The following is a 17838-nucleotide window of genomic DNA, read 5'->3' on the forward strand; positions in this document are numbered from 1 at the left end:
ATATTTCTTAAAAATGCAAATGTGTCTGTATTTAGAGGAAAGCATATTACCTGTTCTACATACAACAGGCATTCATGCTTCTACTATGATGTTAGGGAAACCACATATTTTAAAAAGTTAGTGGTAAATTAATATTTTAATGACGCTATTTTCCAATTCTCTATCAATAATCAGTTAAAATACTACTTTGTATGACTATATAAAGTAATTGCTGGGGGAAAGTACTGCTTTACTTCTTGACTAACAAAGGCAAAAACTGTCCTCAGGACATTCAAAGGAGGATTAACTTCATCCTGTTACCACACAATTTCCTCTCATGTGTGAAAGGCAGGGCCTTAAGATATTCTACCCTTAAGCTTTTCTTTATTAAGCTTGCTCTAACTATACCACAACAGCTGGTTGATAAATAAAGGTTTGTGCCCTTTTAATAGCATTTATCTGTAGAAACAGGCCACACATCTGAATAAGTATACTGGGGGAAAAAAAAGAGAGAGATGCTTCAGATGTCCAAAATTTTGAACCAAGTAATAAAGTTTCTTACTTCTCAAATTTGTATTCAAAATCTAAAACATATGCTTTTTAAATTTCTTAACCAGATCACAGCCAAAAATTACAGTAACACAAATATGAAGAGAAACAAAGCTTTAACATCAGAAAGCCAGTACTAAACATGAATTCCACAGAAATAATCACAAACTGATGAGACAAAGGAAAAAGAATGACCAGTAACTATTTGTCTCTATAGTATGAATTAGCGATCAGAGTTTGTCACTACAGTAAATGCTCCAAAGAAGTAAGTGATTTCTGGGATTTTGTTTTTTATAGTTTTGTCAATTGTTTTTCCTTACTACCTACTTTGCCCATTTAGAGAATCAAAGGTTGACTGTATTTCATAGGTTTCCAATGATATTGAGTTAAAGATCATATGTATTCAAGGTATTATGATAAGAATTCTCCACACTAAATCTAAATGAAAGCCTCCTTTTTATTGCTGCTAAGACAAACCCTCACATAGTAAGAAACGAAGACCATGGAAAAATTCCACAAATATGCTAAAGAGATGCTGAATGTTTACTAATATATTAATTTGCCCAATCTAAAACTGTGTTACTTAAAATACGAATAACTTCAAATGACTCAGCCTGGCATCATGATCAAAGCTTGTATTTATTTTTTACGCAATAAGATAAAATTTAATATTTCTCACTTTCCTAATGTTTTTCTGTTCCCTGTCTCCAAATCTCAAATTCAAGTCAAAAACATCAAAACAGAACCAGAGATGGAAAAAAAAAAAAAAGACATAGAATATACATATATGCTACATTTAACTTTTTAAAGGTGCTTACTTTAATTAGACTTTGTTTAAACATCTCAAGTTTTGCATCAAAAAATAGCCTTCTTAGATAGGTATTCAAGATTGTACCCTGATGAGGCCCAGTGCTTATTCAGCCGACTTTGGACTTCTCAGACTATTGCAGCAACACTACAGGTTTCTGGCATGTAAGAACTTATAACACTGCTGAGGCAACAACATAGCAATGTCTTAGTTTCAAGGCTGGTGTATTGCAATGAGAAAACATACTAATGAGACAGAACTAGCTCATCCCCACCCACCCTTGTTGCCATCTACTAGCAAGAGCTGCTGTGAATTCTACACATTTGAGATGCACAACGGTTTATCCTTTTTGAATGCCAAAAAGCTACTGTAGTTGTTAATAACTCTACAGATAGTTCCATGTCATAGGACCATATTTATTTCTGAAGGATTATTATAAAATAAGCTAACAGGCACCCTCAGCACTCAGATCCCCCGACAGTCACAAGTTGATGGAAGACAGCCGTTCCCATACCTGCCCTTCAGGTTCTCAAGTTCCCTGTGATGCAACATGCTCCGCATGTGTTCGTCCATCTCCTTCAAAATTAAAGAAAGCAGATTAAACTAAGGGGGATTGCTTTGGGAAAAAAAATTCCTCTGTTTTTATTCAATCAACAATTGGGGTTCAATCTCTTTGTGTCATAAGTGTCGTGGTTACCCTTCTCAATTCAATATTGAAATCAGTTCCTGAATTCCAGAATTATATTTCTTCAGCTATGTTTTTGAGGTTATTTCATTCTTTTTTTTTTAAGATTTTATTTATTTATTCACAAGAAACACACACACACACACACAGGCAGAGACACAGGCAGAGGGAGAAGCAGACTCCATGCAGGGAGCCCAATGTGGGACTCGATTCTGGGTCTCCAGGATCACACCCTGGGCTGAAGGTGGCGCTAAACCGCTGAGCCACCCAGGCTGCCCTCATTCTTAATTATTAAGAAAAACCTATTTGGGATCCCTGGGTGGCGCAGCGGTTTGGCGCCTGTCTTTGGCCCAGGGCGCGATCCTGGAGACCCGGGATCGAATCCCACATCGGGCTCCCGGTGCATGGAGCCTGCTTCTCCCTCTGCCTGTGTGTCTGCCTCTCTCTCTCTCTCTGTGTGTGACTATCATAAATAAATAAAAATTTTAAAAAAATAAATTTATTATTAAAAAAAGAAACTATAAGCAATAAAATGATTATTGTTGTTTTTTTAAAAAAAAGTTTTTAAAAACTGCTTAGAACACAGCAGCTCAATAATGCCTTCATCTTCACTGCCCATTCTCCCCCAATTGATTTGCTTGATTTTAATGAAATCTTTGAAAATTTACTAGGGTCTCCCATTCCTCCAACCCATCTTTAGTGGCAGGAAAACAAAATCTGTGGGAAGAGCTACCACTTAAAAACATGCGCACACACATGCACACATATCTTAAAACACTCAAAAGCTGTAAATATCTATCCCTTTGTCATGTGGACATATATGTAGGCAACATGCCAAAATCAGAGAATGGCTGCTCATATATATAATAATATAATAATACTATAATTGTTGAGTATTACTATTGACTGTACCGTGTTTAAGTGCCTCTAACATTTCCTCATATCAACTGCAAAACACTGCTGATGGAATATTATTAATTTCATAAGTATACAAGGATACATAGAAACTAACTTATTTATTCACCAACTATTTATTACTGCTTATTAAATGCCAAGTATAGAACTAGGCACTGAAGGGATAAGTGTGAAAACATTCGTTCCTGCCCTCTCAGAGTCACAGATAATCAAGTGGTCAAATGAGGACTCGGATCCTCACATATCTGACACCATGGCCAAGGTTTTATTTATTTATTCATGAGAGACACACACAGAGAGAGAGAGAGGGGGGCAGAGACACAGGCAGAGGGAAAGCAGACTCCATGTAGGGAGCCTGATGTGGGACTCGATCCTGGGACTCCAGGATCACGCCCTGGGTCAAAGGCAGGCGCTAAACTGCTGAGCCACCCAGGGATCCCCAACAGCCAAGGTTTTAAATACTATGTCACACTCCAACCATCTAGTGCTTTGAGATTTTTCATTATATACAATTCATTTGTCAGAAAGAATACAACCACCCAATAACTTAGTCTTAATTTATCTACAACAGTGTGACAAACAGCTTTGTGATTCTTTTTTTTTTAAAGATTTTATTTATTTATTCATAGAGACACACACACACACAGAGAGAGAGGGAGAGAGAGAGAGAGAGAGAGAGAGACAGAGACAGAGACACAGGCAGAGGGAGAAGCAGGCTCCATACAAGGAGTCTGACATGGGACTTGATCCCGGGTCTCCAGGATCACGCCCTGGGCTGAAGGTGGCGCTAAACCACTGAGCCATCCGGGCTTCCCAGCTTTGTGATTCTAAACACTTTCTTTAAATGGCAATTATACTGAAGACAACCATCATTTCCTTCCTATCTACAAATGCTTCCCTTGGAGGGGATAGCTTTACATGTGATCCACCCCCTTCTACCTACAATTGATTGGCCACTAACTAGAATGAACACTTACAGAGCTGAAAGCGGAGTCAAATTAGCAACACAATCAAGAATGAAAAAAAAACCATGAATAATACACAACCCCTGCTCAAATCCCCATGTATCCTTTTGTTCAATTTTTCCTTATATTAGATTTACATGTGCCAAATCCCCTTTGTTTGAGCTAAATTTAACTTGGTTCTGTTTCTTTCTTTCTTTTCTTTTTTTAAGATTGTATTTATTTACCTGAGGGAGAGATAGAGAAAGCATGAGCAGTGGGGAGAGGGAGAAGCAGGCTCCTCCCTGAGCAGGGAGCCTGACATGGAGTTCAATCCTGGAACCCTGGTATCATGACCTGAGCCAAACACAGACACTTAACTGACTGAGCCACCCAGGTGCTCCTGTTGGTTCTGTTTCTTGCAATGAAACCATTCCTGATCAAAGCAGCATTCACTGAAATAGGTTATTTTCTGATATAAAAATCAATCCTGTATTCTATTTCAATTATAAAAATATTATCATTCAAAATTTGTTTAAGCATGACTTCTGATTATCTAGAATACTTCACAAATCTTTTCCTAAATTTACATGTGAAATTCTCTCCCACCTTGCTTCAAGGGATGAATGCAAATAGTGTGACAACCTAAGCTTTCAAAATAACTAGGAAAAATCCATGAGCACAGGATTAAAGTAATAGCCCAAATGCATACTTGCTCAGTTACCAAGCTTCTATTTAGTTCCTGCATATTAATCATTATCAGTTTTTTTAAAGAAGGGAGAAGAAGGAGTTTTGTTTTTGTTTTTGTTTTTTAAAGACTTGGCAGTTGAACAAATGTAGAAAACACTGACTAATACAAGAGAATTTTTTTAGTATTTTTTAACTCCAGGGCTTCTCTAGTGGGGAGTCTATTTCTCCACCTCCCTTTGCCCCTCCCTCTGTTCATGCTCCCTCTCCAATAAATAAATTAAAACCCTTGAAAAAAATAAAAATAAAAAAATTAATGAGCATAATACTCAGGGATACAGCACACAGCTTTTTCCCATATTTAGAGCACTTTAGATTCTTTTTCTTCTCCCCGGTACATTTGAAGAAATCAGGGTTACACTAGTTTGGGAGACTAGAGGAAAGCACTGCTTCAACCTAACTTGTTCATAATCTATCTAAATAAAACTAAGTATCAAACTTATCTCTTTCAAATAGCCCATTATGCTAATTTCTTAGACTACATTAATCCTAACACTTAAATCATGCAATTTCCTTGTTTAAAAACCTGTAATTGGCATTTCCTAAAACAGGAGTGGGTAATCCCAGCTTATGATTTATTTTTTCATTATGATCCATGGAAAAACAGGAAGAGATGAAAATGTGTTTTAAAACAGAATAGAAGAAATGCCAAAAGGCTTAAAATGACAAAATTATGAGACATCAAGACAGGGCTGCTCCTCCACAAAAGTGTAACACCACATCTCTGAGTGTCCGCCTATCCCTTTCACACCTTCTCAATCTCCCATCTCTCCCTAATCTGAAAGGAGCCATAAAGAATTTTTATTTATGATAAATTTGCATAAACCCTGGTCAAAAAAATTTAAAACTAGAAGAACAGTTCTTTTACTTTTGTAACAGGCAAATATTATTAAACATGATTTTAAAATCTCATCTGATTTTTCCATCACTAACAGAAATCCTAAAGAGGAAAAAAAAAAATCTTCACCCCAGCCTAGGGGGTGGATCATAATGGAACCCCTTAGTCTAGCATTCAACAGTTTTATAACTGTCTGCATCTAAATTACAGATTATATTGCAGTCCCACTATCTCCAGTACAAAACTGTTTTAATCAGATAAGCCTTCTCACAGACTCCTAAAACTCACACTCCATTCTACCTCTGTATCTCTGTACATGTTGTTATACTGCTAAAATCTCTCTCTCTCTTCTATTTCTCTGAAGCCAGCTTACTTCCAAACATCTTTCCAGGTTCACTTACACCTCCCAGGCTAACCTAGCTCATGATAATCTTCTCAGTTCTCCAAATTTTAAAGGACAATCCAAAGCATCCTAAAAGCTTAGAAAAAAATTTCTCAGTAGTTAAATCAGTACTACTTTGAAAGCAAAGGATAAAGACAAGAAAAAGCAAAACAATGAGACAAACTGCAGCCAATTTCCCTGAGGTATAGGTAAATTATTTTAGTTCTTAAAAATGCGTTTTTCTCTGAGCAACATCCCCACCTTGTGGACAGCTAGGATACTGTTAACACCATTTCTGATGTGCTGCACTTTTCTTTCACAAGCAAAGGCAGAAACAGAATCCAGGTACAGACAACAAATGCTGTATCCTTAGCTAATCAGAGTAGTATAATCTTGAGACACCTGGGTGGCTCGGTGGTTGAGCATCTGCCTTTGGCCCGCTCCCTGCAGGGAGCCTGCTTCTCCCTCTGCCTGTGTCTCTGCCTCTCTCTCTCTCTCTCTCTGTGTCTCTCACGAATAAATAAAATCTTAAAAAAAAAAAGTAGTATAACCTCAAATAAACTGAATTTTAAGGTATTTCTCTATAATTGGTTACAAACTAAATTAGTAACGATTATCAACTTTTGAGAATCCTCAAATTCTGGGTAGAGATTTAATAATATAGTTATTGGCTTTATGAGCTAATAAAAGAGAAACCAGTGGAATGAGACTATGATTACAAAAGAAGCATTAATAAGACACTGTTAAAAGCTTTTATCCATCTACAAATCCCATGTCTTTGGAAGAAAAAAAAGATCAGTCATAAAGCTTCAGATTCTCCCTCTTCTATTTATTACCTTTTTTGAGCTGTACACAATGTGGCACAATATGCATTTTCGTTCTCGTACCATAGTGACCAGATCTGAAGCACTCAACGTCACACCTGCAATGAGGAAGTAACATTTAGTAACCTTTCTCCCCTGGGATGTCTTCTTCACCTTAACATAGCTAAAAATACAAGTCTTATATCTCCCTCACCTCCACCCTGCTCCTCCCAGTCTTCCCATTTTGGTAAATGAAAATTCAAGTTTTCCAGGTACCTAGGGCAAAAACTTTGAAAGTCATCCTTGACCCCTCTTTCTCACCCCATATCCACTCTCATTAGCAAATCCTGTCAGTCTTCCTTTGAAATACAACCCAAATCCAACTGTCATCTCACGAGGAGGCACTAGCTTACTGATTTGCCTCCCTGATTCCACTCTTGTCCTCTTAATAGTCTATTCTCAAAATGGAAGCCAAAGATTCTCACAACAGGATTCGTCTAAAATTTAAGTCAGATCATTTAACTCCTCTGTGCAAAATCTTCCAACAGATTCCCACCTCACTCACACAACATCCAGTCCTTTGCCATGAGCTAGAAAATGTTTCCTTTCTTGCTGACTCCATGCCCACCCTCATTGCCTCTATCACTCCATTCCAGTCACACTGCCCTTGCTAGGTTTTGATCATACCAGGGATTCTCCCATCCCCACTCCCAACCCCAAATGTAGAGTTTCTACATTTCCTATTCTTTCTGCCTGGAATATGCTTCCTTAAGATATTCTTATGGCTCACATGGCTCACTCTCTCACTTTCTTATTTCCATCAGTATTTGAAATGTTGCTTCACTAGGAAGGGCCTTCCCTGACATACAATGCTGTATTTTTTGCTTCCTATTCCTTCTATTAACCTGCTTCATTTATTTTTTTGCTTCAAAAAGCTTTGTTGTTTCCATCTAGTCCTTGACTTGGGTGAGGGCTCCAGGGTGGTAAAAAGCTGCCTAATTGCTGCAAGGGGAGGCTTAGGAAGAAGCCCTGACACCAGGGGGATGCCAGAGGGCCTCTCAGAGGCCACTGGGCTCTAGAGACTCTTTAGTCATGGCTGAGGGTGAACCTTTGGAAGAGATACTTGCCCAGCCCAGTCCAACCGGGGGGGGGGGGGGGGCAGTCAATCTGCAGACATCAGTCAGGTGGTTGTCCATCTTCTAGATGGGAGTTTCACCTGCTCATCTAGAAAATGGCTCTCCAAGAAGTCAGAGAGATGAGGGTCTGCACAGGCAAAACCCAGGCATGCACATATATAAAGGCCTGATTCAGGTTCTTCTCCAGAACCACAGCATCTCCCAAAGTGTCCAAGGTTTCATCCCACTCATCTTAGGACAGTTCTGCACCTCCTGTTAGAGGGCATGGCTACCCACTGGTTTTGTATCTTCAGGAGATACTAGGCACCTTCACCTTCTAACTTGTAAAAGAAATGCCAGAGCCACAACATCATGGTAGAAATACAAACCCAGAGAGAAGTAGGTATAGAAAGCCCACAGATATAGGTTGGCCAGGTGGTCGACAGCAGTCTCCACCTCAGTGGAATAGTTCTGATGTATCTGGGAGCTCATGTTTGATTGGCAGTAAGGAATAAGCTCAGAAAAACAGTGCTGGCTGGTCTTAGAGGCAGGGGAGCACTTAGAAGATGGTCTGGAAGGTTGCAATTGGAAAAGAGGTTGGAGAGTGGTAGGAGACTGGAAGAAGGGATGTCCCTGGGTCTATTCTATCCAAATACTGTCGAAAAGACAGGCAGATCCATGGGACCAGTAGGTGTGCTACCCTTTTTTTTTTTTAATGTTTTAATAGCACTGTAGTAGACTGTTTCTGTAGATGGCCACAACATTATCTTCCACCCTAGGTGTTCTTTCACAGTGTGATCTTGTCATCACCATCCATCAAATGGTGTGGTTCATTCTCCCTTCCTGTTTTGATCAATAAAATGTGGTAGAAGTAGGGTGCCTGGGTGGCTCAGTCAGTTGAGCATCTGACTTGATCTTGGCTCAGGTCACAATCAGGGTGGTGAGATGGAGCCCCACATCAGGCTCGCTTAGCAAGGAGTCTCCTTAAGGTTCTCTCTCTCCCTCTGCCCCTCCCCCTGCGCGCGCTCTCTCTCTCTCTCTCTCTCTCTCTCTCTCTCTCTCTCTCTCAAATAAATAAATAAATAAATCTAAAAAAAGTGCGGTAGAAGTGACAAAGTAGTCTCAGTAGTCCCAGTCTGAGACTGGGACTTAAAAAATGTGTAGCTTCTGCCTTTGCACATTTGGAATACTCCCTCTTAGAACCCAGCCACGAGCTGTGAGAAAGAAAGCCCAAGCCACAAGGAGAGGACAAAGGGAAAAGAACTGAGGCCCAGCTGAGCACCCGAACAACCAGCACCATCTGACAACCATGTTGGGAGAGTGAGCCATCTCAGTGTTCCAAGCCCACCTGCCAATTAAGGTCCCCAAGTAAGATGACTTAAAGAACTAAGCAGATGAGCCATTTTCAATCCATAGAATGTTAAGAAACAATAAAATATTTCTTTTAAGCCAGTAAATTTTGGGGTGGTTAAAGAGCAAGAGATAACTGAAGCAAACAAATCTTATTACCTGATATAGTATAATTTCTTTTTAATTCTTTATTTCCAGGGACTTAGTGTATTTTGTTCATTAGTATAAATCTAGCACTTGGGCAGCCCAGGTAGCTCAGTGGTTTAGCGCCACCTTCTACCCAGAGCATGATCCTAGAGACCAGGGATCGAGTCCCACGTCAGGCTCCCTGCATAGAGCCTGCTTCTCCCTCTGCCTGTGTCTCTGCCTCTCTCTGTCTCTCGTGAATAAATAAAATCAATCTTAAAAATAAATAAATAAATAAATCTAGCACTTAAAACAGTATATGCCATAATGTAGGCACCCAGTAAGCATTTGTTGAACTGTTTCAAATGGAACTATCTTCGGTTACCAAATGTGAGACAGAGAAAGCTAAGTAAATACTGTGATTTGGATTAAGACCAGAAGGTTTCCTATTTTACTGTCCTCTAGCACTAGCCTATTTTCCTCTTGCATCTTGCCCTACATGAGAATTTAATTTCATTCCCCAAGCAGCATTGTTTTTCCCTCTACACACACAACACAGGCTCTAATAGAGATATCTGCTTCCTTGCCTGGGTTCCTTCCTTAGGGAATTTAAAATTGTGAAGTAACAAAGTTATAAACTATCCTAATTTAATCTATAACTCCTAGGCAACATGGTGGAGGGACCAGTGAGGAAGAGGCCTACGGTTCTCTACTTCTGGTCACTCAGCAGTTTCCTTGCTACTGTAACCCAGTTCATACCACTCCTGAATTTCTGAAATAATTTTACTCAGTAACAAAGAGCAAACACCAAAATAAGATTATAGGGTAAAATTTTGGCCATTTGAGGAAACTGAATGTCAACTACCTAGTATAACAAAGAAACAGACCTTCAGAGATAAGCACAGTGTTATTCATGCTTCTAGTACTACTACTCTCTCGGATCTCAAAATTAACATAAATCACTGGTGCTCTGTGTCACTGTGTAATTATTCTTTTAATTCCTCTATATCTTAATGTTTACTTCAATTTTAATTACTGTTTACATGTAGTATTTTATTTCACCCAACAAGCGTTTATGGAGCACAAAGCACTGTTCTAAGAATTGAGGAAACAGTTATATGTCCAGAAATGTGTTTTGTTTTTGTTTTTAAAGTAGGCTCCATGCCCAATGTGGGGCTCGAACTCATGACTCTGAGATCAAGAGAGGCATGCTCCACTGACTGAGCCAGTCAGGCAGCCCATGTCCAGAATTTTTTTTTTTAAGATTTTTTTTTTAATTTTTATTTATTTATGATAGTCACAGAGAGAGAGAGAAAGAGAGAGGCAGAGACACAGGCAGAGGGAGAAGCAGGCTCCATGCACCGGGAGCCTGACGTGGGATTCGATCCCGGGTCTCCAGGATCACGCCCTGGGCCAAAGGCAGGCGCCAAACTGCTGCGCCACCCAGGGATCCCTCCGGAAATGTTTTTAATAGTGCTCCAAGTTATCAACCATCACAGCAAAACAGGAACAACAACAACAAAAAACAAAACAACAACAACAACAAAAACTAAGAAGCAACAAAGTCAACAAAAATATGTGACTTCTGGCATAAGCAACAATAGCTATTATGCTGTTTTTACATATTATCAACTGAGAACAGAGCACTAAAATACAAACTGTGTTTCTATTTAATAAAGCCAAAGGCATCAATTCCTAATAAATGGATAAAAAAAGTCATATAATAAAAACATACTCTGGGATGCCTGGGTGGCTCAGCAGTTGAGTGTCTGCCTTCAGCTCAGGTTGTGATCCCAGGGTTCTGGGATGGAGTCCCATGTCGGGCTCCCTGCGAGGAGCCTTGCTTCTCCCTCTGCCTATGTCTCTGCCTCTCTCTGTCTCTCATGAATAAATAAATAAAATCTTTAAAATAAATAAATAAAAAATTATCAAGTTTTTAACTGAAGACTCACACTTTTTATTTTGTTTTCTCTTCACAAGCTCCATGTTTCTAACCTGCATAAATTAAGTAAATTCATTTCATTTCTGTAAAAAAACATTAAAAGTATAACTGCTAGCAAAGCAGTTAATCAATAAGGAAGACCTAGTATATAAGCACTAAGATGAAAGAATTCCAGCCAAAGACAAAGGAATTTTAATTTCTACATCCTTGATCTGGGTTAATATAGGATTTTAACTAAGCTTTCTGAAATACTCGAATTAGCTCATAGCTTTCTGGATGGGAACCACTGCTCTCTTTAAAGATCTTAACAGGGGATCCCTGGGTGGCTCAGCGGTTTAGCGCCTGCCTTTGGCCCAGGGCGCGATCCTGGAGTCCAGGGATCAAGTCCCACGTCGGGCTCCCGGCATGGAGCCTGCTTCTCCCTCCTCCTGTGTCTCTGCCTCTCTCTCTATCTCTATGTCTATCATAAATAAATAAATAAATCTTAAAAAAAAAAAAAAAGATCTTAACAAAAAGGTGCCTGGGTGACTCAGTAGGTTAAGCATTTCTGATTCACGATTTTGGCTCAGGTCTTGATCTCAGGGTCTTCAGACCAAGCCCGGCGTCAGGCTCTAAGCTGAGCATAGAGCCTGCTTGGGATTCTCTCTCACCTTCTGTCCCGCCCTGCTCACTCACTCATGTGCTCTCTCTCTCATTCACTCTCTTAAAAAATAAATAAAAATAAAATAAAGGTCTTAACAAGTATTAGAAGTCAAGGAAATAGAAACCATCCAATTCTGCAATCTTGAAGTATTTGAGAGGTTACATTATACAAGTAAGCATAAAGAAACAATTCAACTACAGCTGTTCTTAACCACCTTGCATTTTCTTCCCATATCACTTAAAAATACCCATTGTGAAACCTTTCACATGTTCTCCAAACTATGAGAAATATCTGTGACATTTCTTAGTCATAATAGCCTTAAAAATCCTATAATACATACCTTTTCTCAACATCCTAATTACTATCCTGTCAATACATTTACCATGTCCGTGGGCAAAAACATATTATTAATTCTTTTCCTTCAGATTCTCATATTTAGTCACTAAGCCCTAATAGATTTCTATTTTTCAATTTTTCTATTTGTCAATATGATAAGCCTTCAAGACCTTACATCTATTCTCCCTTCACCCAACTGCTCCACTCATTAAAGATTCCTGCCTTGACTTCTGAGCCTAATATATAAAGAAGTTCTAAACCCAAGCAGTGCATCAAAATTGTCCACACAGCTTATTAATTTAAATACAGTTGTGTTGAGACACGTGGGTGGCTCAGTGGTTGAGCATCTGCCTTTGGCCCAGGGCATGATCCTGGAGTCCTGGGATGGAGCCTGCTTCTCCCTCTGCCTGTATCTATCTCTGCTTCTCTCTCTCTGTGTCTCTCATGAATAAATGAATAAAATCTTTAAAAAATAATAAATAAATAAATACAGTTGTATAGGCAGAGTAGAATTATTGGACTTCATCTCCAGAGACTCCATTTTGTACTTCGTTATGCTCTCCCTATCTCTACGCAAGGGTAGTCACTCAAACATAATTTAAATGAGTCTGGGATCCCTGGGTGGCGCAGCGGTTTGGCACCTGCCTTTGGACCAGGGCGCGATCCTGGAGACCCGGGATCGAGTCCCATGTCGGGCTCCCGGTGCATGGAGCCTGCTTCTCCCTCTGCCTGTGACTCTGCATCTCTCTCTCTCTGTGACTATCATAAATAAAAAAAATAAAAAGAAATTTTAAAAAAATAAAAAAATAAATGAGTCAGAAAGACACACTTCCAAGTAACCACTATCTCATAATACCGTAGTTCATCTCAAACGTCAATGTAACAATATTTCTTCAAATATTTATTACATAACTCAAGGTTGGAAAAACACTGTTTAGTGTCAAAGAACTTTATTTGAAACATTGCCACAGTAATGTAAGTAGAGGTTGTTTGATAGGTTATATCTGATCTCCCTAACCTTACTATAAGGAAGGGATTTGTCTTTTTATAAACTTCCTAAGATTCATTATAGTAAACCAGTAACACTTAAGATATTTGAGCTCTGACCTAATTAAAGCCAACTCAGACTCTCCAGGACAATAATATACTGTAAAACTGTGAAGAAAAGCTTAGGGGTGCCTGGCTGGCTTAGTCAGGGGAGCATGCAACTCTTGATCTTGGGGTCATGGGTTCGAGCTCCATGCTGGGTGTAGAGATTACTTAAATAAATAAATAAAACTTTAAGGAAAAGGAGAAGAAAAGCTTAATTATTGGTTTGCTGAGGGAGGGGAGTGGTACTCAGATTAGAATCCCTTTTCTGAATCCCACAGGTAACTTTCTGTGCCTCTACCTCAACCCTGACAAAAAAACAAATGGATTTCTGATAAGCAAGACAGGGCAACAGATAGTACTCAGTGACAGAACAAATTTTTGCTGCTACCCCTAGGTTGCCCAAAAGGTTATGGAGCAAAGATATAACTGGCACTTCTGGGAGATCACTTTGCTCAGTGTGCCTCCCTAGAAAATTCCAAGGCTCTTTACTAAGGAAGGAGTAAGCTGATAACAGAGGTCAGAAAGTATTTTTGGTCACAACAACCTATAACCACAACTTCCAAAGGCTTATTCTGGGTAGCTGTTGTATTTGGTAATTCTAAGTTCTGGCTGGCTCCTATTTCCCAAAGCAAGTGATTGGTAGTTTCCTGCATCCAGGAGGCGGGGCAAGATGGCAGAAGAGTAGCGTCCCCAACTCACCTGTCCCCACCAACCTACCTAGATAACTTTCAAATCATCCTGAAAACCTACAAATTAGGCCTGAGATTTAAAGAGAGAACAGCTGGAATGCTACAGTGAGAAGAGTTCGCGCTTCTATCAAGGTAGGAAGACGGAAAAATAAATAAATAAAAAGCACCTGGGACTGAGCAGGGGCCTCACAGGATAAACAGCTCACACTGAGCCATGCACCTGGCAGGAGGCTGGGCAGCTCCCCAGGTGCACACACTTGAGAATCAGCACAGAGGCCCTCCCTCAGAAGACCAGCTAGAAGGACATGGGAAAAGCAAGTTATTGATGAAGCAGCACTGGAAAGTTCCAGGGGAAGTCGAGGGATTTACAGTATATAGAATCAGAGGATATTCTCCCTTGTTTTTTGTTTTCTGGTTGTTCCCCCCCTTTTTTTCCTTTCTTTTTCCAGTACAACTTGTTTTTAGCCACTCTGCACTGAGCAAAATGACTAGAAGGAAAAACTCACCACAAAGAAAGAATCAGAAACAGTACTCTCTCCCATAGAGTTCCAAAATTTGGATTACAATTCAATGTCAGAAAGCCAATTCAGAAGCACAATTAGAAAGCTACTGGTGGCTCTAGAAAAAAGCGTAAAGGATTCAAGAGACTTCATGACTGCAAAATTTAGATCTAATCAGGCTGAAATTAAAAATCAATTAAATGAGATGCAATCCAAACTGGAGGTCCTAACAACGAGGGTTAACGAGGTAGAAGAACGAGTGAGTGACAGAGAAGACAAGTTGATGGCAAGGAAGGAAACTGAGGAAAAAAGAGAAAAACAATTAAAAGATCATGAGGAAAGGTTAAGGGAAATAAATGACAGCCTTAGAAGGAAAAAAATCTACGTTTAATTGGGGTTCCAGAGGGCGCTGAAAGGGACAGGGGTTCAGAAAGTGCATTTGAACAAATCATAGCTGAGAACTTCCCTAACTTGGGAAGGGAAACAGGCATTCAGATCCAGGAGATAGATCCCCCCCTAAAATCAATAAAAACCACTCAATACCTTGACATTTAATAGTGAAACTTGCAAATTGCAAAGATAAAGAGAAGATTCTTAAAGCAGTAAGGGACAAGAAATCCCTAACCTTTATGTGGAAAAGTATTAGGACAACAGTAGACCTCTCCACAGAGACCTGGCATACCAGAAAGGGTTGGCAAGATACATTCAGGGTCCTAAATGAGAAGAACATGCAGCCAAGGATACTTTATCCAGCAAGGCTGTCATTCAGAATAGAAGGAGAGATAAAGAGCTTCCAAGATAGGCAGAAACTGAAAGAATATGTGACCATCAAACCAGCTCTGCAAGAAATATTAAGAGGGACTCTGTAAAAGAAAGAGGAAGTCCAAGGAAACAATCCACAAAAACAGGGAGTGAATAGGTATCATGATGACACTAAATTCATATCTTTCAATAGTAACTCTGAACGTGAATGGGCTTAATGACCCCATCAAAAAGCGCAGGGTTTCAGACTGGATAAAAACGCAGGGCCCATCTATTTGCTGTCTACAAGAGACTCATTTTAGACCTAAGGACACCTACAGCCTGAAAATAAAAGGTTGGAGAACCATTTACCATTCAAATGGTCCTCAAAAGAAAGCAGGGGTAGCCATCCTTATATCAGATAAACTAAAGTTTATCCCAAAGACTGTACTAAGAGATGAAGAGGGACACTATATCATACTTAAAGGATCTATCCAACAAGAGGACCTAATAATCATGAATATTTATGCCCCGAATGTGGGAGCTGCCAAGTATATCAATTAATAACTAAAAACATACTTAGATAATAATACACTTATACTTGGTGACTTGAACACACAGTGCTTTCTATAATTGACAGATCTTCTAAGCACAACATCTCCAAAGAAACAAGAGCTTTAAATGATACACTGGACCAGATGAATTTCACAGATATTTACAGGACTTTACATCCAAACACAACTGAATACACATTCTTCTCAAGTGCACATGGAACTTTCTCCAGAATAGAACACATACTGGGTCACAAATCAGGTCTTAACCGATACCAAAAGACTGGGATCGTTCCCTGCATATTTTCAGACCATAATGCTTTGAAACTAGAACTAAATCACAAGAAGTGTGGAAGGATTTCAAACATGTGGAGGTTAAGGACCATCCTGCTGAAAAAGATGAAAGGATCAACCAGGAAATTAGGGAAGAATTAAAAAGATTCATGGAAACTAATGAGAATGAAGATACAACTGTTCAAAATCTTTGGGATACAGCAAAAGCAGTCCTGAGGGGGAAATACATCACAACACAAGCATCAATCCAAAAACTGGAAAGAACTCAAATACAAAAGCTAACCTTGCACCTAAAGGAGCTGGAGAAAAAAACAGCAAATAGATCCTACACCCAGCAGAAGAAGAGAATTAATAAAGATTCGAGCAGAACTCAATGAAATAGAAACCAGAAGAACTGTGGAACAGATTAACAAAACCAGGAGTTGGTTCTTTGAAAGAATTAGTAAGATAGATAAACCATTAGCCAGCCTTATTAAAAAGAAGAGAGAAAAGACTCAAATTAATAAAATAATGAATGAGAAACAAGAGATCACCACCAATACCAAGGTTTCCTGCATCCAGTATCTTTGAGCATAAGCTTAGAAGTATTTTACTCATTAGCATTCCTACTGTTTATATTATCTGCCCTAACACAGATAATACAGATAACACTTAGCAAGAGTTCCCGTACCAAACACTCTTTTTTAATAAGCACAGGGCTAACACAAAGACCAGAAGTTAAGGCTGTGACCAGAAAAAGGCATTAAAAGTTGAGCACTCCCAAATGAAGCTGTTCACAATGGCCATTAACCAGGCAAGGAAACGGACAGGGTGGTCCATTCCTTACTCAATTCTGGAACCTGGCAAGCATTATATCTTACAGGGAAAAGTAACTGAGAAGGAACCAACCCTAACAAGGTAATAAAATATTAGCAAATGTTATCATCATATAACATACGAAGTGTTAAGCCAAAAGACAGCTTGTACAAACATCATTTTCTTTTGTTTTTAATATTTATTTATTCATGAGAGACACACAGAGAGAGGCAGAGACACTGGCACAGGGAGAAGCAGGCTCCATGCAGGGAGCCTGATGCGGGACTTGATCCCAGGACCCAGGGACCCATACCCTGAGTCAAAGGCAGATGCTCAACCACTGAGCCACCCAGGCGTCCCAACAAACATTGTTTTAAAAGTCTAACTGAGGGATCCCTGGGTGGCGCAGTGGTTTGGCGCCTGCCTTTGGCCCGGGATCGAATCCCACGTCGGGCTCCCTGCATGGAGCCTGCTTCTCCCTCTGCCTGTGTCTCTGCCTCTCTGTCTCTCTCTGTGTGACTATCATGAATAAATAAATAAAATCTTTAAAAATAAATAAATAAAAGTCTAACTGGGTAGCTTGTCGCACTTATGTAACAACTTAAAAAGGTTTTATTCCTGTATTCAATATATATTTTACAGATATTAAAATTTAAAATTCCATGACATGAAATTCTGTGACATGGAGATACATTCATTACTTTCTGCCCATGGATGCCACTGAGTCTCCCCTCCCACCACAGTCATGTCTAAGTCAGAGTCTCTGAGAGCCTGGATAGCCACAGAAGCTTTTCATCAGAGGTTTGAGCTTTGAAACTGATGAGAGTCTAAAGAGCCATTTTGAGCAACAGGGAACACTTACAAATTGTGTAATGAGCGATCCAAACATTAAGCACTCCACGGGCTTTGGGTTTGTCACATATGCCACTGTGGAGGAGATGGATGCAGCCATGAATACGAGGCCACACATGGTGAATAGAAGAGTTGTGGAACCAAAGAGGGCTGTCTCAAGAGAAG

At 39.5% G+C, this 17838-nt stretch overlaps 1 protein-coding gene across 2 annotated transcripts in view; it reads right to left on the reverse strand.

Annotated features, from left to right (window-relative positions):
* Positions 1 to 17838, reverse strand: part of ZNF106 (zinc finger protein 106) — a 67880-nt gene that overhangs the window by 37722 nt on the left and 12320 nt on the right. For both annotated transcript variants that reach the window (XM_055316716.1, XM_055316715.1), the window contains exons 2-3: positions 6681 to 6766; positions 1851 to 1912 (exon numbers count right to left, since the gene is read on the reverse strand). In XM_055316716.1, coding sequence (XP_055172691.1) covers positions 1851 to 1912; positions 6681 to 6734 — 116 coding nt within the window. In that variant the 5' untranslated portion in view covers positions 6735 to 6766. The remainder of the gene's footprint in view (positions 1 to 1850; positions 1913 to 6680; positions 6767 to 17838) is intronic.

The sequence above is a fragment of the Nyctereutes procyonoides genome, unplaced genomic scaffold, assembly GCF_905146905.1.
Source record: "Nyctereutes procyonoides isolate TBG_1078 unplaced genomic scaffold, NYPRO_anot_genome, whole genome shotgun sequence".
Taxonomy (NCBI): domain Eukaryota; kingdom Metazoa; phylum Chordata; class Mammalia; order Carnivora; family Canidae; genus Nyctereutes; species Nyctereutes procyonoides.